The sequence below is a fragment of the Talpa occidentalis genome, unplaced genomic scaffold (genome assembly GCF_014898055.3).
Source record: "Talpa occidentalis isolate TD23 unplaced genomic scaffold, MPIMG_talOcc4v2.1 talOcc4.6, whole genome shotgun sequence".
In the NCBI taxonomy this organism is placed as follows: domain Eukaryota; kingdom Metazoa; phylum Chordata; class Mammalia; order Eulipotyphla; family Talpidae; genus Talpa; species Talpa occidentalis.
Window position 1 is genome coordinate 94,713,552 of NW_023604972.1, and position 22,829 is coordinate 94,736,380.

At 36.6% G+C, this 22,829-nt stretch overlaps 1 protein-coding gene across 5 annotated transcripts in view; it reads left to right on the forward strand.

Annotated features, from left to right (window-relative positions):
* Positions 1-9: 9 nt before the first annotated feature.
* The window catches only part of MSH3 (mutS homolog 3), a 177,556-nt gene continuing 154,736 nt past the window's right edge, over positions 10-22,829 (forward strand). For 4 of the 5 annotated variants that reach the window (XR_008549251.1, XR_005128842.2, XM_037529984.2 and 1 more), the window contains exons 1-8: positions 10-265; positions 2,639-2,759; positions 3,470-3,690; positions 6,883-7,095; positions 8,697-8,813; positions 9,077-9,194; positions 10,512-10,657; positions 15,457-15,623. Coding sequence is in view for 2 of the 5 variants with exons in the window: in XM_037529984.2 (XP_037385881.1) it covers positions 59-265; positions 2,639-2,759; positions 3,470-3,690; positions 6,883-7,095; positions 8,697-8,813; positions 9,077-9,194; positions 10,512-10,657; positions 15,457-15,623 (1,310 nt within the window). In the remaining 3 variants the exon portion in view is untranslated. Of the gene's footprint in view, positions 266-369; positions 492-2,638; positions 2,760-3,469; positions 3,691-6,882; positions 7,096-8,696; positions 8,814-9,076; positions 9,195-10,511; positions 10,658-15,456; positions 15,624-22,829 lie in introns of those variants that run through there. The other variant, XR_008549252.1, reaches the window with a different exon arrangement.

Below are 22,829 nucleotides of genomic sequence, written 5' to 3' on the forward strand. Positions count from 1 at the left end.
GGCCGCGGGCTCGTGCTCCCGTCTCGACCCCAGGCCCCGGCTCCTCTCCCTGCATGCCATGTCAGGTCGGAAACCGGCCCATGGCGGCGCCGCAGCCGCAGGCCCTGCCTCCGGGAGGCAGGCGGTCTTGAGCAGATTCTTCCACTCCACGGGCATCCTGAAATCCAGCGCCTCCCCCACAGGTGCAGCTGAGGAGGCGCACCCCGCCTCTGACTCCACAGCGCCCCCTGCGTCCACTTTCCCGTCTCAGATGCCGCCGCGCGCGGTAGGTTTGGTCCAGGAAGGGGCGGGGCTAGACGGGGCGGGGGCGGGGCTTGCGCCTGGTGAGGAAGGAGGCGGGGCGGCGCGCGAGAATCGGCGTGAGGACGCGGCCGAACGGGAAAGAGGCTGGACCCCGGGAGAAGGCGGGAAAAGCCGGGAGGGCCTCTGTCCTTGGTGTCGGTCAGAGTAAAGTTTCCATTGGGGAAATGGAGTTAAAGCCAAGGACACGGGTTTGTATTAACAGTCCTGAGATAGAAATTCACGGTTTTTTTTCCTTTTAAGATTTTTTTAAATTTACATAGAAGAATTGGGGTACAGGCCAGAGATGTGGGGTGAGAGGATTCACCAGAGACAGAGCGGGGAACAGAACAGGCAGGCTGACGAAATACACTGCTGAGGGGAGCAGCGGGCGAGACAGGAGAGGCCTGCTGCGCCATGTGGGTAGCTCCCTGACCGGGGATCGAACTTGTGCTGCAGTGGCTGCAGACAGCTTCATAGGTTACGTCTTAACTCCTTGCGCCACCAGGGAAACCCGAAATTCAGGTCTTTTGACTCCAGTTCTGTTGAGAATAGGAGCCCGAGGGCTTAGGGTACATCTTTTAACCTTCATCTCTTTTTTTCTTTCTGGTTTGAAGGTTGACGAGTTTTATTTGTGTTATAGATACGTGTTTGGTTAGGTTACTAGAAGAAAAAATGCCGCCTAATTTCTAGTTAAGACGGGGGCAGCATTGCTCAGTATTTCAAGCTACTAAGCGTCAAGGCAGTTACTTTGTGTAGTTCTTCAGTGACTCCAGCCCTTGTAGTTCGGACGATAAAGTCTGATTCACAATTTGGCTGAGTAAAGTTTCTTAAGTGAAGATGTGATAGGCATCCGGTCCTTCCTTCCACTGAGTAAAATGCGTAGTTATTTTTACGTTTTTAAAATACATTTTGTAAAATCATGGACACTGCCATAAGGGAAATCCTGAGAATGACCCCACACTGTGCTGCTCTCGTAATGTATTTCTTAAACTGAAGATGTGGGAGGAGATTGCAGATTGTCTTTTAGCCACCTGTCAAGTCTTAATACTTTTTTTTATTATTTATTTTTAATTATTATTTTATTTTATATAATTCTTTCATTATTTTTCATTTTTGCACAATGTATGCATTTTCATTTTAGTTATATTCCCCATACAATTTCCACCCCCTTTATTTTGACCCTAATCCCTCTTTTCTTCCCCCTGCCCCCAGTAGTATGTCTCTGGTCTACAGTTGCTTGTTGATTTTGATTTTTTCTTTATTATAATTAGTCTTTTTCCTGGTCCCTTATTTAGGTTTTCTAAATTCCTGCTATGAGTGAGACCATCCGGTATTTTTCTTTTTCTGGCCAGTTTCGCTGAGCATGATCCCTTCCAGCTCCATGCATGTTGCTGCAAATTGCATGAGTTTATCTTTTTTGATTGCTGAGTAATATACCCTTGTGTATATGTACCACATCTTCTTGATCCTGCACTGCTGGTGGGAGTGCACAATGGTCCAACCACTATGGAAAGCTGTGTGGAGATTTTTGGACCTACTAAACATAGAGCTTCCATAAGATCCAGCAATTCCACTCCTAGGTATTTACCCAAAGGACACAGAAACAAAAGGGCACCTGCACCCTATGTTTATGGCAGCGCTATTTCCATAGCTAAGCTTTGGAAATGACCCAAATGCTCAAGTCTTAATACGTTTTCAGTGACAGCTTGACTGTTTCACAAATCTTGTTCCATTCATTTATGTTCATAAAGTGATTATATCTCTCCTGTCTTTGTACTTTTGACAATAACTTTTATTTCTGTGAATTCACCAGGATTTTATTTTATGCCCACCATTTTGAGGCTATTTGGTAAAGGACTTAAGTTTTTAACAGGTTCCTGCCAACAAGTACTTCATAATCTTGTGACATCTTCTGTGGTGAACATAAAATAGTTAACTTACAATTAACATTTCAAAAATGATGTATTTTCATTATTTATCTTAATTTTATTTTTTTCTAAATAAATTTTTTGTTTTTCTTAAAAGCATTTGATTTAACGTGAAAGTAGGATGATTCAGGTTTTGTAATTTGGAATAGGTATAGGTTGATTGAGTGAAACAAGGTAGCAGCCCTGGTTCAAATTCATTCAAGCATGACTTGAGGTGCTGAGGTGTGTGACCTACCAGTGTCCACCATGTCTTTCATGGTGATAAAAAAATTTCACGCCTAGGATTTTAGATAGTTAAAAGTACCATAGATGCTTCTGTGAAGGGTGGATGACAAGGAATTGCTGTCATTCAGAGTTAAGATTTATTTCATATACATCAAGTTTTGAGATTAGTGCTAACACATCATTTTCTATCCTTCCTGATACAGATTACAGAAATTGATAGAAGTAAAAAGAGACCACTGGACAGTGATGGACCTGTTAAAAAGAAAGCAAAAAAAGTCCAAGAAAAGGAAAGAGGAATTGATTTGCTGATGTCTGGGAAAACCGGTGAGTTATGGGGCAATGAATCTTTTTTCCTACCAACCATGGCTATGATATGCTTGTATTCTGTCATGTACAGAGGAGCCTAATGAAGAGTTAGGCCGTTTTTCATTTATGGATGAAGGGCGCCATTGTGTTTGAATAGAGTAGCCCCTTCATAAGTGGTGGTGGTATGTGTAGGAGGTTGGGGAATTGGAATTAAGAGCTAGATTCTGAAGTTTTGCTAGTTTTCCCATTTATTCTCTTTAGCTAATGTTTGTACTGATTATAAAAGTAGAATACTGTTATCAAAATTTCAAGCAATATTGAAATGTAGAAGGTGGACAGTGAAAGGCCCCTTAATCCCTTTCTTGAGGTCTGCTTTCAGTGAAGTGGAGGAAGGACAGCTGCCCTTAAGCTTGAAGTAGGAGAGGAGCTGACAGATCAGATTACTTTGAACTAGTCCTCTTTATTGTAGAATTTCCTGTCACTCCTTTTCCAGAGTACTGGTGCCCAAATTCCTGAGCCTTTAAAGCATTTTGTGTTGTAAAGGGTTGTTTCTTGGTTTTTTTTGTCACTGACTTAAGATTGTTGTTTGTCAATTTCTTTTTTCATATCACATTATAATTAGAATCATTGCTTTAGTAAGAAGCACCCTCTTTAACAACCCTGAGTTAGTTATGAATTGGCATATGAAACCCAAATACCATTGTTGTATTTTCTTCTGATTTGCTAAGAATCAAAGAAATGTCTGAGGAGCAGGAGTGTTTTAAAGTCTCTGGAGAAACTGAAAGAATTCTGCTGTGATTCTGCCCTTCCTCAAAATCGAGTTCAGACAGAACCTCTTCAAGAGAGATTTCCAGTTCTGCCGAAATGCACAGATTTTGATGATATCAGTCTCTTACGTGCAAAGAATGCAGTTTCTTCTAAAGATACCAAGTCTCAAGTCAGTCAGAAGGTATGTGACTATTTTATAGGAGAGTATCCAGCTACCTGTTAGGGTCTATGGGTTCACTCAGGCAGTGGTTCCCAAACTTGATTGACTCTTCAAAATTAGTTTTGCTTTTTATTTTATGTTTTAAGTTCCTCAGGATTCATTTTTTTTAAAAAAAGATATATTTATTTTATTTATACAAGCACTGGGTACAGTCAGAAGCGTGGGAGGGTGAGAGAATTCACCAGAGCCAGAGTGGGGAACAGAACAGGCAGATCGACGAAATACACTACTGAGGGGAGCAGCGGGTGCGGCAGGAGAGGTCTGCGCACCACGTGGGACCCGAACTGGTGCTGCGGAGGCTGCGGGCAGCTTCACAGCCCAGCGCTCAACCACTACGCCACCAGGGGAGGCCCTCTTCAAGATTCTTACTTACCATGTATTAAATAGGGAGGAATTGCTTTGTATTAAAACAAAACAAAACTTCTGAGGTGATTCTAATGTACATTCCGGGTTAGGGGCTGATGTTTTGGAGGAATTCTTTGTTGATAATTAATAAATGTAGTTTCTTAGTACTCTTTCATAGTTTCCATGATTAGCTGGGAAAATCACAAAAGGCAACTAACACAGGTATTTTGAGGTTTTCAGTTGAAAATCTGGCTGATATAAAGTAAATTCAAAGGTAAAACAAATGAATATGAACTCTTTATGTTTCTACTGTTTTGTGATTTATTGATGAATTTATTGATTTGTTGATGAATTTATTGATGAATTTATTGATTTATTCAGGAAATTTAACTCTTGTACCTTTGTTGAAATCTGCAATTCAAAGTAGTGGTTCACAGCCTACTTTTAAATTAGAATCTCCTGGAGAATGTTAAAAAAAATTACTGATAGCAAGGACCTTTTTTCAGAATTATATGTAATTGTTCTTCATTAAGAGCAGAATATAGGTAGTATTTAAAAGCTCTCATTTTAATGTATGATCTTGGTTGAAAACTATTAAATTAGAGAAATAATTTATATATATATTTGAGTCATTTAAATCTAATGAAAGCTATAGATTCTGCTCAAAGAAATACTCAAACTAGCACAGTTTTGTATGTAATTTTCAGACGTTCACACTCCTTTTTACAAAATCCAAATTCTTGAACTCCTTGAACTAGGTTAAGATTCATTGATTTTTTTTTTTTTTTGATTATCAGAAAAAAAGGTTTTTGTTATTACTTTTACTGTCTTTAAATGTTTAGAAGTAATTCACCTTAATGAAGTGGTCTTAAAGTATAGGGTTCAAAAGGTTTGCCTATTTGAGCTTAGATTTTATTAATTAAAGAATTTTTCTTACGTCTTCATTAGAGCCCATTTTTTGTATTGTTTTATATGTAGAATAACCAGCCTGGCATTTCAGATTCACAGCAAATTGTAAGTAACCAATTGAAAGGGACACCTACCATGGACATTATTTAAGTAATAGCTGACTAATGCTGTAGAAAGTTAGGGATGAATGGCAAGAAATTACTGAATGAAATTTAGTTCCTGTGGTTCAAGACCATTAGTGTGGAGATTAATAACCTTGGAAGACTTGATCGGTCCTGAAATTCCCATTTAATATTCTGATCACCCTGCATTGTGATGACAAAATTAAATTGACAAAATTAAATTGCGTTCAGAATACTGTCTCTGGGAATATAAAAAGGAATATAATGTATCTGAGAAGTATTTCTACCCTGATGGGAGGATTATGGGTGCTTTGGTAGTGGGTATGGTAACATGCATCTGAAGAGGTGGAAGTGTGAACCTGTTGTCCTAAATCATATAGTGTAGTTAGCAGTGCCATCTCAAAAAATAAGATACAGACAAAAAATTGTAAGTAAATGCATCTTTAATCTGACATTGACTCACTTTTCTCATGCATATCTTTCCACTCCCTACCTTATTATTATTGGTAGCCTTTGGAGGTTTGTTGGGGTATATAATTCAGATAACTTGTAGCTCTACATACTTTCCCAGCTCAGTTCAATTTTTTAAACATTTAGCAACTGTAAAGTACATGTTCTGGTCTTTCTTTCTTACCTGGGTCCCCTTCTTGGGACATAGAGGATATTTCTTTATCCCTGCTGGTCATTAGTCTTTTACACTATATTTTTAGGTCAAGGGGTAGCTGGTAAATTTTCAGATGTTAACAGTGACACACTGACAATTAATTTGAAGTTGGATTTATTCTACTTATCTGTTTCATTTGATCTTTTATGTAAGTAAATTTCATAAGCCGGAAATTTGCTCTAAACTGTGAGTTGGGTTAAAAGTGGTTTCCGTATAGAATGGCAAGGAAAGCAGGAATATTACTGTTGAAAATGTGTAACCTATATTTTCCAAGAGCTCTTTATTATTAATATCTTTACCCCCCAAATTGTGGTTCTTGGAATAAAGATTTATGTAGTATTGTCTTTTAGACTGTGCTTAGAAATTTAAAACATTAAGTGTAATTTAGCTACTTTCATGCTTATGGAAAGTGGTCTTGACTTACTGCTGAGAAAGACAGACAGACACTTGTGCCTGCTAATCTTTTGTGCCTTACACACAAGGTCATTACTTATAAAAGGTCATATGTTACTTTTGGGAATAAATAAAAGAAAAATGATAATTATAATAGGTTTCAATAAGTCAAATTTAATGGGAAGTATATAAAACTTTAGATGCTTAGGCTTTCAACATTTGCTTAAATAATTATATAGTAGCTTAGTTTGGCTCATTTTTTTAGTCTTTTATTTATTTATTTATTTTAAAGCTTTATTTATATATGCATACAAGAGCTGGTGCACAGGCCAGAGATGCAGGGGGTGAGAGGATTCACCAGAGACAGAGTGGGAAACAGAACAGGCAGACTACTTAAATACACTGCTGAGGGAAGTAGCGGGCAAGACAGGAGAGGTCTGCTGCACCATGTGGGTTGCTCCCTGGCAGGCCAGGGATCGAACTCGTGCTGCCGAGGCTTCGGATTGCTTCATAGTGCGGTGCTTAACCCCTTGTGCCATCAGGGAGGCCCTAGTCTTTTACTTTAAAAAAAATTCAAGCCTACACAAAAATTTGCCTAACTATTGTGTATTTCTGTAGGTTCATCAGTTATTAGCTTTGTGCCTAATTTGCATTCTTTCTCACTGAGAACCATGATTATGGTGAATACTTTTTAAACTATAAAAATCTTTTGGTTGCCAGGACAAGGCACTTTTGGATCTTAATCATTTTGAATCATCACATAGGAGTTATGAAAATTTACAGAAAACTGATTCTAAACCATCTAACAGACGAACCAAATGCATCTACACACCATTAGAGTTACAATACATAGAAATGAAGCAGCAGCAAAAAGATGCAATTTTATGTGTGGAATGTGGATATAAGTATAGATTCTTTGGTGAAGATGCAGAGGTAAGTTGTATTTTCAAATACTTCCATGTTTTTCTTAAATATTTTCCTGTATTTTTGTTTCATTTTCTGATCTTAGAAAAGTTAATATTTCCCTTTAAAAAATGTTGTCACTTAAAGTAAAAACTAAATAAAAACAAGCAAACTTAGTAGATGTTAGACTTGTGTGGAAACAAGTAAGGCATCATTCACCTGCTTGCTTACAAGCCCAGTGAGGCAAAGAAAATTAGAAAGTGGATTTTAGCATTTAATGGACAAGCATAGGGAAAACATTGCTGTTGATGCTTTATAGGAGTCATGATTGATTGTGATTATTACATAATTTTAGGTCTGGTTGGATCATGTATCATCAGAGAGTGATGTGGTAGCCTGTTTGCTGCCTCATGATTGGGAAGTAAAGACTTTGTTAACTTTTCTTCTTCCAGTTTCCTAAATCCTGTTGTTGTAGAAAAGTGGTGTTCTATACTCCAGATGGCATTGTACTATGTTCTGTATTATGAAATTAGACTTTGAAACAGAGTCTATGTGTTTCCTAAGGATAGGAACAGGAACAAGTATGTAGTTGGCATCCTGTAGGCAAAGGGGTGAGAGGAAATGCTGTTGTCTGCCTTTTTCTTTAGATTGAGTGATGAGTTAAGGCTTAATCACAGTGAAAAGTAATGTTTTGCTCCCTTGAAATGATGAACTAATACAGGGCAGGGATGGAGGGGTAAGGGAGCAAGGGTGTTGAAATGAGGGTTCCATGGCTCCAGTGGATAATATCTGAGCTATGGTGCTTTCTAGAAGAAAAGCAGGGAGTCAGGCAATGCTGCCTGGTTCTGCATTCCTGTCACGCACATATCATTAACTAACCAGACCAGAGTTGTCTTCTCACTTCCCCAAAAATGCCATCTGTCCAAATAAGCTTATAGTATGTGTATACTCTGTAGTATCTCCTAGGTCTTGGTTATTTGCATGTGTCACGAAGCAATTTTTTTTTTTTTTTAAGATTTATTTATTTATTTATACAAGCACTAGGTACAATCAGAAGCACGGGAGGGTGAGAGAATTCACCAGAGCCAGAGCAGGGAGCAGAACAGGCAGACTGACGAAGTACACTGCTGAGGGGAGCAGCGGGCGGCAGGAGAGGTCTGCATGCCATGTGGGACCCTCACCTGGTGGCTGGGGATCAAACCGGCGCTGCAGAGGCTGCGGGCAGCTTTACAACCCAGTGCTCAACCGCTGCACCACTAGGGGAGACCCGCAAATTTTTATTTTATTACAGTTTCATTTCTTGTTGCATTGAGTAGTCCTTATATCCGGAAAACTCACCACTCGTGAGGATTTGATAGATCTAAAGATATTGGAGACCTGTCTTGTTTTCTGAATTGTTTATGGCTACAGATGTTGGCCCTTAGATAGGCCATGGGAGCCACCAAAAATAGGTTAAACCGTAGACTTCTGCACAGGAAATGTATTTTAAACCTTTTGTTGCTAGAACATAGAGAACACACCTATACAAATTCTAACTATATGTGTTGATGGGTTTTTAATAAAGCGAACAAGCACCACATAGGGAATCTTGAAATACAAATTTAATGATATTCTCTTTTTTAAATTTTTAGATTGCAGCTCGGGAGCTCAATATTTATTGCCATTTAGATCACAACTTTATGACAGCAAGCATACCTACTCACAGATTGTTTGTTCATGTACGACGCCTTGTGTCAAAAGGATATAAGGTCAGCTGTGGCTTTAACTTGTGGGAGAAGGGAATTGGATTCTTTTACATTAGAAACATATTATTAGGTGGTAGGCTATAGTTGGTTTTTGAATTTAGCATTTTGGGAAAATGAAGGTGTCATAATTGTTAGCATTGTATTTTCATGAATTTTAATGTAGTAGATTAAATTAAAAAAACTGGTAAATGTTTCAGTATTAATCTTAAAATTGAATTTTTTAAAATTTCCATCATATTTGATATTTGATATTTCTTATTTTGAAGGTGGGAGTTGTGAAGCAAACTGAAACAGCAGCATTAAAGGCCATCGGGGACAATAAAAGTTCACTCTTTACCCGAAAGTTGACTGCTCTTTATACAAAATCTACACTTATTGGAGAAGATATCCTCTTTCCTCTTAAATGTTACAAAGGCTTTGTTTTAAATCACAGTATTTTTAAACCTCTTCTGAATGGATGCCTTTTTGATGAGAGGAGGCAGGATGGTTTGTTTCTTTGACCTTTGATTAGTGCACTACTGAAGAGGGAAGGGTTTATAATGGCTGGAAACAAGCCTTTTTCAAATGCCATAGTAAAAGGTGAGTTCATTGTACTTTAAGAGCAAGAAAACTGCTAAAAGATGAAGAAGGTAGATTAGCAATGACTGGGAAACACATCTTCTCTAGACTTTTGTGGGAGTGGTTAGGTGCTTATGGCCTACAACCACTTCCTAGAGTCCAAACTTAAGAAATTACTTATTAATTAATTACTTATTAATGTCAATATGAAAAGAAAGCTACAAAGTTAATAGTTAACTGCTTATAAAACCTAATAGTAGGGCATCTTCATTTATTGTGTGTTTCATAAAATATTTCTGTTTTTGTTCATTACAAATATGCTAATATTGAGACCTTCTTAGTGTCTACCCAAATTGTAAAGACTGTTTTGCTCTATTAATGTCATGAATAGGTTATGACTATCACACTGAATGGATTCCAAACTATTAACAGCATTTTGTTGTTCTAAGCTAATTAGGCTATAAGAACCTGGTAATTTTTGTTTCTTTTGCCTGAACTTGAGTCTCTTATTTGAATACTGCTTCTAAAATAATACCTACCCTGACTTTTGCTGCTGTCATAGATCTTATCTGCTGATGCCGAAATTGGATGTCTCTTCATCCAAAATAAGCGTTTATGCTGGTAATATACTTGCTACACACACACACACACTCTCTCTCTCTCTCTCTTTCTCTCTCTCTCTCTCTCTCTCACACACACACTCCAATCGCACTATGTATCTTCTGGCCTGGTTTTCTTTTAAAAATTCTGCAATTTTGTGGAACTGTTAGCCACTTTAACAGAGGATAGTAATTTACATTATCTTAGTGTATTTAGCTTTGACTTATAGAATGGAACATTGTGGTATTGTTAAGGATTCAAGTCTCAGTAGCATTATCCAAATAAAGAAGGTAGTTAATATTTGGGCTTCCACAACATCTTAGGTACTCTCCTGGGCCTTAGAAAGTGAGAAGATGATAGTTATCTGTTCTTATGAGCCTTAAAACTTAGGAAAGATAATTATATGACTATGATTAGAGTAAATCAGAAGAAGGAAGATTTTTGCACAAACCAAAAATGAGTAGGAAGAGGAATCATTGTTTTAAAAGAGAAAATAATTAACATAAGGGAATGTAGCTTATATTTTTCCTTAATAGTTATTACATGTGAATCCTCTAATCAAGCTCGATGATAGTGTAAATGTTGATGAGATAATGACTGATACTTCTAACAGCTATCTTCTCTGTATCTGTGAAAATAAGGAACGCATTAAGGACAAAAAAAAGGGGGACATTTTCATTGGAATTGTGGTAAGTACTTTGTAGGTGAAGAATTAATGATAGATGTTCACAATATCTCTTGTGTGAGTAATAAATGGTTTATAATCAGAATATGTAATGAAGTGTGCCCTCCAGCAGTTGTGCTAGAAAAATGTTTCCTCATTGTATGTTAAATCAGTACCTACAAATTTCTGGTGTTCTAATACTGCGGAGAGATTCACATAGTTTCTGTTCATAAGCTCTAGAAATTTAATAGTAAAGATACACATAGTGACAGGCATGCATGTGGACAACATACAGATAGCATAATAAACATTAAGCCAACACATGTATGGATGGTAAAGGATTTTACAGATTTGCAGTTAAATACAAATGATTGTGGAATTGATGTATTAGATTAAAAGTAAAGGATAGTTAAGAGAAAATGATAATTGGTCATTACAAAACTCCATACTTAGTGTTTGGAATATTTATAATAAGTCTTTCAGATAAATATAATTTGTGAATGATACTTTTATTGACCTTGCTTTCTTGCAATTTGTGAGTAAATTTGACTCTTTATAAGTACCCAACTTTACTTTGCAAAAATCTTACAAGCTTTAGGACCCTTCAGAGAGGGCCTTTGATGTCCTATTTCAATATCAACAAAAATTCTCACAATCCAAATGTCTCTGAAGTGCCTTTGAATAACTTATTCTGGCTGTGCTAACTTGACATTTGCTTAACCTGTAAGCCTTTCTCTCAGCATTTACATTACTGTTAGATGACTCTAAATGACTTTTGTATCCTTGCAAAGTACTTTTAATTAGCCATGGGCAATTCAATATATTTATAAATAGTAACTTCGTTTGCTTTTAAGCATTAACATATGTAAGGTCTATTTTATATTTATCTGAAAGTCAGTTTAAAGAACAGAGTTGGTAAGTATACAACTCCTACTTAGTGCTTTTAGAAATAACTTCTGGCCTGCTGCCAAAGTTAACCTAGTATATAAACTGGGATGTGAAAAAAGAGAAATGAAAATTTGCCAATAAAGTGTTTTCTTGGGACATGTTTGGACTGAAGACATCCAGTTCTCTAGGTCTAGACTGTGGGTCTCTCCTATCCCCCTGGCTCCTGGGTAAATATATTGGACGGGGCACTCAGAATTTGCCCTGACTTCTCCAACTCAGTGTGGCAGCAGTGTATCTCATCTTCCTTTGTCCTCAGTACTGTTCCTCCTGGATTATTTTTATTGTGATATATCACATGTTCTTTAGTTACTACCTAACAGTCACCTTTTCCAAGCTGATAGTCTGAAATCAAAGGCTTTATTGTTTTATTACTACTGTGATTAGATCCTCTGCATTCAGTCAGAACAATGCAGTTTTGTATAGACTGACTTAGGGTTTCTCAGTGTCACATATCACACAGAGTAATAGGTATTGAAGGAATAACAATATAGGCCATTCTCTGGTTTAAAAAAAGCAAAGGGAATTTGGCTGACTCATAAATTGGTTATTTGAATTCTCTAAATAGCTCTTATAAGTTTGGGTTGCAGATTAGAAAATAAACTGTATGTATAGTAGTCCTCCCTTATTTACAGTTTTGCTTTCTGCGATTTGTCCAACCTCAAACTCCATTCAAAAAAATATTACTCACAAGATAATTTTGAGAGGGTTGGGCCTCACTGGTAACGCAAGGGGTTAAGTGACAGCACTATGAAGCTATCTGCAGCCACTGCAGCATGAATTTGATCCCCAACTAGGGAGCTGACCCCCATGGCATAGCAGACCTCTCCTGTCTCACCTGCTGCTTCCCTCAGCAGTGTATTTCAGACGATCTGCCTGTTCTGTTCCCCACTCTGTCTCTGGTGAATCCTCTCATCCCCCGCACCTCTGGCCTGCGCCCCAGTTCTTGTATGCATAAATAAATAAATCTTTGAAAAATAAAGATATTGAGCGCCTCCCTGGTGGCGCAGTGGATTGAGCGCAGCGCTGTGAAGCTGTCTGCAGCCTCTGCAGTGCCCGTTCGATTCCCTGCTGGCCAGGGAGAAACCCACATGGCGGGGCAGACCTCTCCTGTCTCGCCTGCTGCTCCCCTCAGCGATGTATTTCAGTTTGTCTGCTTTTCTGTTCCCCACTCTGTCTCTGGTGAATCGTCTCACCCTCCTGTACCTCTGGCCTATACCCCAGTTCTTGTATAAAAATAAATAAATCTTAAAAAAAAAACTATACTTTAAAAAAAAAATGAAGGTATTGAGAGGGAGATCACATTCATGTATCTTTTACTACAGTATAAATTTATAATTGTTTTATTAGCTATTGTTAATTACTGTGCTTAATTTGTAAATGAAACTTAATCATAGGTATGTATTTATAGGAAAAAGTAGTTTACATAGGAATCCAAACTACCATGGTTTTAGGCATCCAATGGAAGTCTTAGAACATATCCTCCATGGGTAAGGGGCACTAATGTACCCACACTTTGGTCTGTTTGTGTTCACTAAATGTAGGCAGTGATTCTTTAAGATGAAAAAATGCCTCAAGTAAACATAAAAGTATATATATGTCATATATTTATGTTCTATATGGGCACTAGAGAGGACTTCTGGGCTTTAATTAAGAAAGTTCTAGCAGCATTCTTTGTATATTCCCAAACTGGAAAGAACCCTGATGTCCATCAATAAAAGAATGAATAAATTGGAGATCACAAAAAGAAAATACAACATAGCAGTGACAGTGAAAGTACTACTTAAGTAACACACGTAAATAAATCTCACAGCAAAGTAGTAAAAAAAAGAAGCGAGATCCAAAAGTATACATATGACATGTTTACATGTGTATAAAAAGTTTAAGTTGCTAAAACCAAGAAGAAAAGGAAATGATTATCTTAAAAGTCTGAATTACAGTTATCTCTGGAGAGAAGGGAGACATGAAACCCTTCTGTAGATAGTGTTGTATTTTATTGACTTGGGTGGTTGTTTTAATTAAGCCATAAATTTCTGTTTCATGCATTTTTTCCTCCTGAATATCTCATAATTTTTAGAAACCACTACTTAATCACAAATCTATGTTATGAATCATCTGTGAAATAAACAGTACTTACTATAAAAATAAAATGTTTGAACATATAGTTCATATAAATATTAAGATCTAATGTAGGTATTGGTTAGATGTTAGTGTTTATATTTTATAAATTATTAGAGTTTTTACTTAAGGCAAAAGAAAAGTATAATTTTCAGGGAGCTAGTAAACAGAAAAGAGTGAATAGCTGATGTAATAACTGAGAATGGGAGGTGAATGGAGGATGGTCTGTCCGTGTGCTCATGACTGAAGTCATACTGGGTCTGCTCAGTAAGTGACAGGACCTGGTTGAGCAGAAAGGTATCCTGACCTTTCTTTTAACAAATGATTAACAGGATGTTTGGGATGTCCTAAAGCTGGAGATTAAGACTTGGGAGTTTATATATTAAAACCAGAGAGAGCAGAGAAGGAGAAGAAAGTAGGGTGGTTTGAAAGATGCTGCTAAATGCGGCTAAGCCTTTTTACTTTGTTTTCTGGTATACATGTGTCTGTGTATATATCTAGGGTAGGAAGAGTCCAGACCTAGCATAGGAATTGCTAAGTTAATCAGATATGAATACTAGTAGCATTGCTAGAAAATAAGCTTTTTTCTAAAGAGGCTGTGCCATTTGACTTTCCATCAGCAGCGTATGACTGTAGACATTGGTTGTTTTTCCTTCATTTAGTTAATAGAGTCTATAACTAGCCTCATGCATTTCTTTTCATTTTTTTTTTTTTTTTAGAGATTTATTATTATTTCTGCATACAGGAACTGGGGTGTAGACCAGAGGTGTGAGGGGTGAGAGGATTCACCAGAGACAGAGTGGGGAGCAGAACAGGCAGATCTACTGAAATACACTGCTGAAGGGAGCCTTGGGCGAGATAGGAGAGGTCTGCTAGGCCATGTGGATTAACTTCCTGGAGGGCGATTGAACTCATGCCGCAGTGGCTAGCAACAGCTTGATAGCACTGAGACTTTAACCCCTGCACCACCAGAGAGGCACACCCCCTGCATTTCTTAGGCATCAATAGTGAATAACAGTGTGCACTGTGGAGTCAGACTAAATGGGTTCGAATCTTGGCTCCACCACTTACTATCTTGTGACCTTGGGTGAGTTACTGACCTTTTTCACCTCTTCCAAACCATAAAATTTTCTAGTTTATATTTGCTATTTAGTTTAACTTTTCTAGCTTATCTAGTTTATCTTTGGTGTCACTTGGCATTGGTGATAGGAGGTTAATTTTGGTTACACCTGGATAGACTGTCTGCATGGGACTTACTCAGAATTTGTTATATGTTAATTTATTTTTGCAAAAATTATATTTTTAATTATTTACTACTCTGACTGTCAGGTTGCTAGGAATATATCACTACTTCAGTTATGGCAACAACTATTTGTACAGAACTTCATAGTTCTATACTTCACAGCATCCATATTTGTTTCTAACTTGATATATATAATAACCCCATGACGGAAGTAGGCTACCCACTTACAAAGTAAGGAAGCGGAGGCCTAGCAGAGTTTGGTTATTTGTCACAGATACTTCATCAAGACTTGGGACTTGTACTCAGAGTGTCTCTAAAATTCCATCTAGCATAGTTTAGATAAAGATGAATCTGGTTTCTTACATAAGAATATTGGAATTCACTAAAGTATTTTCAAATGCTTTAGAACTGGAGTACATACTAGAGAATGCCATTTTTACTATTTCCATTTTACTTATACTGTTATATTTAGGAAAAGTATATAATATTTGGGACATTATATTTTTATTTGTTTTCAGGGAGTGCAGCCTGCCACAGGTGAGGTTGTGTTTGATAGTTTCCAGGACTCTGTTTCCCGTTCAGAGCTGGAAACTCGGATATTGTGCCTGCAGCCAGTGGAGTTGTTGCTTCCATCACACTTGTCAGAGCAAACAGAGATGCTCATCCACAGAACCACGGCTGTTAGGTAAGTGGGTACATCACTGGAGAAGAATGCTGATTCTGAAACCCAGATTTATTTCCAAATCTCCTATTTATTAAAGTTGGTGAAAAGTTTTTACTTTTAAAAATATTTTTACTCAAGTAGTGGAAAGATTGAAAAAGAAAAATGAAATGACCCATAATATCACCTTAATATAGGCATTTAGAAGTTGGTGTTTTAGAAGAGACTTAATGATATTATTTAAAAATTGTCAGTTTCTAGGTATCATTTAGAATTCATTTCTTAGAAAGTTTATATAATTTTGAAAGTGCTTTATCTATTCTACAAGTTTCAAGTTGTGGTTTTATTAGACTTAAAAGTCATGTCTCTTATTAATGAAGCAGTGTGCCTCAGTGAGGCATTTCAAGGAAGAAGATATGTAGTTATGGTAGTATCTGAGAGAGTTCGTAATCAACAGAAAGAAGCAGAATTGCATTTAACTCATAAAGCATGATGTATTAAGTGAAGATGCCTAGTTGAAGGTTCTATACTTCCAGTTCCACTTGGAGGAAGGTGATGGGAAAGAGACGGGAAAGGCAATCAGGCTTAAGTGAAGAGGACTTTATATCTTGAGGAATTTGAAGGTTATGTGGGAAAGCCTGTGAAGATTTTTATTTAGTATGTTGGTTGAAATAAGTTGGAAAGTCAAGTTAAATGATTAATTGATATGTTTCTTAGTCCTTAAAATTAAGACTTTTCTCTTTCATTTGAATTGAACTTCTTTCAGAGTAGCTTTCATAATATATTTTTCTAATTATAACACTAATTCATGTTAATTTAGAGAAAGTTGGGAATTATAAAATAATGTTAAGTCCTAGAGCCCAGAGATAATTATATTGAAACTTCTTGGTATATTATTTCCATGTATGTATATTATCTTTCTACATTTATAAACTTGAATTCATGTTGTAAATTGGTTTTATAGTCCCTTTTTTCCCCCTTAAAATTCCCGATACATTTTTTTACTTTATTATGGAAAATTAATAGAGAACATACTCAAAATATACAGGACAGTGTAGTGAATCTCCATGACTCCATCAACTAGCGTTAGCATTTTTCAGTTCACACAATCTCATTTTATCTGTACTCTATCCTTTCCCTCCCTGGATTATTTATTTGAAGGAAATCCTAGAAAATATCATTTCATCTGCTAATACTTCAGTGACTACTCATGAAAACAAAATTACTTCATAATATTTTGTCATAAAAATGGGTTATAATTATCCAATTTTATTTAGTTAAGTTGCATTTTTTTAGTATTAAAAATATTGCTATGATGAATATTAACGCATAGAAATATTTGCATGCATTGCTGATTATATCCTTAAGCTAAATTCCTAAAAATTGAATTACTGGGTCAGAGAGTATAACCTCTAATAATTGGAAACTCTTGATTGCCTGTGGTAATATCAATTTACATTTCGAGAACTATATTATTGGAAGATTGTTTGAACTTTTGTTAACGTTGGGGGTGATCTTTTTAATGATCTCTGCTAATTGGATGGATGAAAAATTCAACATCAAGTCCCTTTTGTTTTTAATCCTTTTTTGATAGTGTGTTCAAACTGGAATAATTAAAAGCCTTATGTAGACTTTAAGAATTACCGCTGTTAGAGAACTAAAAAATTAACAAAATCTCTGAAAGTTTTTTGAGTCTCCTAAAAGTTTATTTCCAATATCTCATGTCTTTGATTTTATTCATTTTCTTCACAACTGAGTGTATATTTGATTAACTTAGATATAATTAAGACCAAAGTCGATTAATTGAATCAACAGTTTCATTTTTGATATCCATTTATATTTATTGAACAGTAAAGGAAAAATTCAATAAAATATCAAAATATTCCACAATGACATTGCCAAAACTGAATTTTTTGGCTGACAGTCAGCATTACTTGATAATATTCCTGAATGTTTATTTCTTAAATGAGATTCAACAGCCATTTGTCATGCCAAAGATAGCTTGAGTGTTATATGTGGGTTTTACATATTTGATGACTATCTTTGTCTTATTTTAATTTGAATTTCTCTTTATCATTGACAGCATGTCATTTTTTCTGTACTAATGATCAAGTATACTTTTTATTTTATTTTTATAGTGGGCTCCCATATCTGTGGAGTATCTAAAGCTAATCTATTTATGGACAGAATGGAGTAGAGATTCAAAAGTCAAACAGTGTCGCTGTGTAACTTAGGGTTTGAGTTGGAAAACTGGATCTTTCCATTAGTGACTTTATGTGACTATTGCATTGTATTTGGTTTCCTTTTCTTTAAATTAGGGTAAGAGTACCTTACCCATAGAATTGTTGTGAGGATCAGGTTCATGTAAGATATGTGTGTGAAACAGTGCCTGGTATTGAAAGCTCTTTATAGATGGAAGCCATCATTACTATCACTCCAATCAACCATGTTTTCTTTCAGCATTGCCTTTCCCCTATTCTCTTTTTCTCCATTTCCTGTCTGAAGTATGAGGGACTTCTTAGTATACTCTATGTGTATGGCCCTTTCAGGTATCATTTCTCACATACAGCTATTCTCATTGTTAAGGCTTTTGAGATTTCTTCTTTATTCTAAAACATTTTTGATTATGTTTTAATTCATTTTCTGAACATTATATATTTTATTTATACTTAGAAAGATTGTCCTCTATTTCTGAAAACAGTTATCTATATTTTAGTGGATTTGTCTATTTTTTAATTTAATTTTTGGCATTTAGATTTTAGTTTAATCCTCCCCCCCCCCATATTCTAGCAGATCCACTTTAATATCCATAAAACTTAACCATTATCATTCTGAGATAGAACTGAAGCTATATGAGAAAAAGAAATGAAAACAAACCACAGGGATAGGGAATATTTTTAAATGGGCGTGAAGAACATAGCTTGCCAGAAATCTGTTCCATATTTACTATCAATAAACATAGCACTGTATTTTCAAAGCGAAAATTATTTTGTTTTTGGTAGTATCTTGTCTGTTTTAAACAGTGATAGGTGGTTTCTTGTGCCTCAGATTTGGAATCTGCTTTTTCTTTCACTGTGAATCTGAAGGTAAAAACAGCACTTGTTATCAGTTATTGGTTGATGTTTTATTAATATTGAAGAAATAATAAAGCCATGTGAGAAAAGGCAGAAGAATGGCTTGAAATTATAGAATGTCTGTTTTCAAGTATTGGGCATTCTTTTTTCTTTACTTCCCACAATTTTTTATTTTATTTTTTTTAACATTTATTTATTTTTGCATACAAGAGTTGGGGTACAGGCCAGAGATGCGGGGGGTGAGAGGATTCACAGAGACAGAGTGGGGAACAGAACAGGCAGACTGACTGAAATACACTGCTGAGGGGAGCAGCGGGCGAGTCAGGAGAGGTCTGCTGCGTCATGTGGGTTATTACCTGGCTGGCTGGGGATCACACTTGTGCTGCAGAGGCTTCGGATTGCTTCATAGTGTGGTGCTTAAGCCCTTATGCCACCAGGGAGGCCCACAATTTTTTTTTTTTAAGGTAACATTGGTTTACATAATTGTTTGTGTTTTCGAAGTATAGGATCTCCTCCTTCAGGTGTTACCACACAGTACCTACCACCAAGATACCTGTAGTTCACCACCATAGTCCCTTGTGCACCCTTCTGCCCTTGCTCTCTCCCTTTCTCTCTAGTAAGCCTCAGTTCTATAGTCCACTTTCTGGGGTTTGTTCTTAGTTTGGCTTTATCTGATCCTTTGTTTGGTTTCTCTGTATTCCACATATAAATGGTGCCATCCAGTATTTTGTCTTTCTCCTTCTGACTTCAGTTAGTATAATTCCTGCCAGCTCCATCCATGTTGCCACAGTGGCAAGAGTTTATCTTTGTTGATAGCTGAGTAGTATTCCATTGTGGATATATATACTACATCTTCCTGATTCACTCAATCTGTATTTGGGCATTTAGGTTGTTTCCATAGCTTGATTTTTGTAAATAGTGCTTCAGTGAAAATGGGAGTATATGTTTTCCTTTGAATTAGTGTTTTTGTAGTCTTCAGTTAGATAACTAGGAGTGGAATGTTTGGGTTGTATGGCAGATCTATTTTTAATCTTTTGAGAAACTTCTGTACTGTTTTCCATATGGATTGGACAGTCTAAAATCCCACCAGAAATATAAAAGAGTTCCTTTTCCTCCATATCATCAGTGGTACTTTTTGTTTTTGGTCTTTTTAATGGGTTATTCTCACAGATTATGAGATAGGATCTCATTGTGTCTTTGATTTGCATTTCCCTGGCAATAAGTGATGTTGAACATTTTTTCATGTGCCTGTTGCTCATGGGCCTGTCTTCTTTGGAGAAGTGACTATTTAGCTCTTCTGTCCATTTTTTAATTGTTGAGTTAGCTGCATTCTTTGTAGATCTTTGCTACCAGACCTTTGTCAGATGTATAGTGGGCATGTAATTTCTCCTTTTGGGTTATTCTTAGTGTTGACCACAAGAGGTCTCCCAAGGATCTTGTATTCTGTAAATTGTATTTCAAAACTACTAAAATCTTCACTTTTATTTACTTTGTATCAGATGGTTACTTAGATAACTATTAGTCAAAGATAGTAGTAAGCTAAAATTATTTCTAATTAATGGTAAACTATCAGTTTTCAGTTTTTTATCTTTTTGTAAAGTATCCTAAGACTTCAGTCTGGGACTCAGGAATACTATCTTATTTTTACCCCTTCTCTTTGATGTAAGAATATATGGAGAGAAACAAAGGAAAAACAGTGATTTTTAAGCTGTATTTAAGGTATGTTAGCTGTGGTTGAGATGGCTGTAGCTTAGAGATGTCATATGTTAATATGTTATATGTTAGTGAAACTGGTTGAGAAGTAAGCTGTAGAAAGCAATAAGCACATATTAGGTGATATTTACTAGCTCGCAAAGAAACTGATCTTTGAGGCAAGTCAGATGAACAGAGCACAGGATGCTCAGTTTTGTGTTCAGAGAGTAAGTGCTTCCTGGATTCCAGCATAGTCAAAGAAGACTTTGTGGAGGAGGTAGGCTGGACAGAGAACATTTGCGGGATGGGAGGATTTGAATTGGTAGTGGGGAGGAAGGAGAAGAGCATGTATTGTGTGTGTATATATACATACATATATGTGAAATTAGAGGGGAGATTTCCCTGATTAGAGGGGGACTTTCATTTTGAGAACTGAGGAAGAAAGAGTTAGGTAGCATAAAAACTAGCAAAGGTTTGTGGACCCCTAATGGAAGGTGGTAAGGTTTCTGGGCAAAAGTATGGGCCAGAAGAGGTGAGTCTGTTGCCTAGATGGGAGAGTTGAAAAATTTATTTAAATTGTATTTTTTAAAAATATGAATAGTTCCACTCGGGGCAGAGTATATAGAGAAAATAGATAGACCAAATAATTTGGAGAATGTCAATAGCTCGGATTAGGAGGAAGAAGAGTAGGAAGAAACAGAAATGGGGGGGATTATGAGCTTGTTAGAGAACCAGAACAAGGTAGTCACGTATATTTTTAATTTATTTCTTGCAAATGGTATGGTCAATGGTATGTGTTAATTTCTTTTACAATGTTGGCTGTTAAAATTTTCTAAAGCTGCATGACATTTGGAAGGACATTTGGTTAAAAACTAACTATACCCACTTGATGTCATTCATCAAATACCTACAGAAGAATGTCCTATGGTACTACAGTGATTTAGTAATCTGATCTATGAAATAGATGCTTGAACATAATAGCACTTACTCAAAGATGCACATGTATACTATGGATTTGAAGAAAACAGTGAAACCCTAAAATTGGAGAATAACAAGAATAACAATAGATCTTGCTGTTGTTACTTTAGTGTTAAAAACAGGAATACATTATTATGCCTTTGAGTTCACAGAGAACCTTATGTCATCTAATATTTACCCCAAACCATGTTTTAACCTGATTCTTTGTAATGGAGATTTATATTATCTGGATGTCATTTATAGTGACAAATATTTGAAGTTATTGCAGTATTTTAATTTTGTGTTCACCTTTTAATTAATGTGTTATAGATTACTTACTGCTTTGTGGTATCTTGCTTTGATGTTTAAGTTTTTAGTGGAAAATAATTAATAGTTTCAGTATCATGATGAAATTACCATGAGACTATACATAATTACCAGAGGAGTTGTCATATAAGCTATGTATCTGTGTTGTGGTTGAAGTCCAGTTTTTTTCTGGTGTCATTATTTGAATTTAGCATTGCTGAAAAGGTATCAAAGGATGAGAGGGGAAAATGTAGATAGGTATTACTGATTAACTTGGTTAAGAGGAAATGTTCTACATATATGAAGTGTTAAATGATCAGTATTAGATGGTGTGAATTTAGTGATCTCTCTCTTCCAGTTTGTTCTCTCAAACTTTAATAAGCTCAATTCCTTGGGTCACACAAAGTCATTTCAGTATGCTTTTTAGATATGAGCTGCCAAGTAAATGTGGAATCCTGCACCAAACACTGGGTGATATACAGATGAAATCACAAAACCCCTAGATTTGGTGGGAAGGTAGGGCTGGGTGGAGTGAGCACAGAATGGGAAAAGGGATTTGTGAACATTGAGTTGACTGGAGGGTCAGGCATGTGTGGGTGGAGAGTGACTTGGGACAGAATCTAGCACATGAGAACTGCTTAGTGACTATTTGCTGAATGGCAATGTGTTTAGGGCTAGAGATGAAGACTGAAGCTGTTTCATGGAGAATGCAGGGCACTAGTGGGAGGAATTTATACTTTATTCATGTTTTTTTTTTTTTTTAAAGATTATTTATTTATACAAGCACTGGGTACAGTCAGAAGCACAGGAGGGTGAGAGAATTCACCAGAGCCAGAGCAGGGAGCAGAGCAGGCAGAAGGACGGAAGCACACTGCTGAGGGGAGCAGCAGGCGGCAGGAGAGGTCTGATCGCCATGTGGGACCCTCCTCCAGGTGGCCGGGGAGCAGCCGGGGATCGAACCTGTGCTGCAGAGGCTGCGTGCAGCTTCGCAACCCAGCGCTCAACCGCTGCGCCTCCAGGGAGGCCCTTTATTCATGTTTCTTAAATTTGGCCTACTCACTGCTTTTATTTATGTTTTTGTGTTAGAATTTTCTTTTTAAAAATTTGTTAAATGACAGAGGTACATGTTTACTGTAAAGGCAAAATTACCTGTTTTAAAGGAAAACAATTTCTTGTTAACGCTCCTACATAATTTGATTTA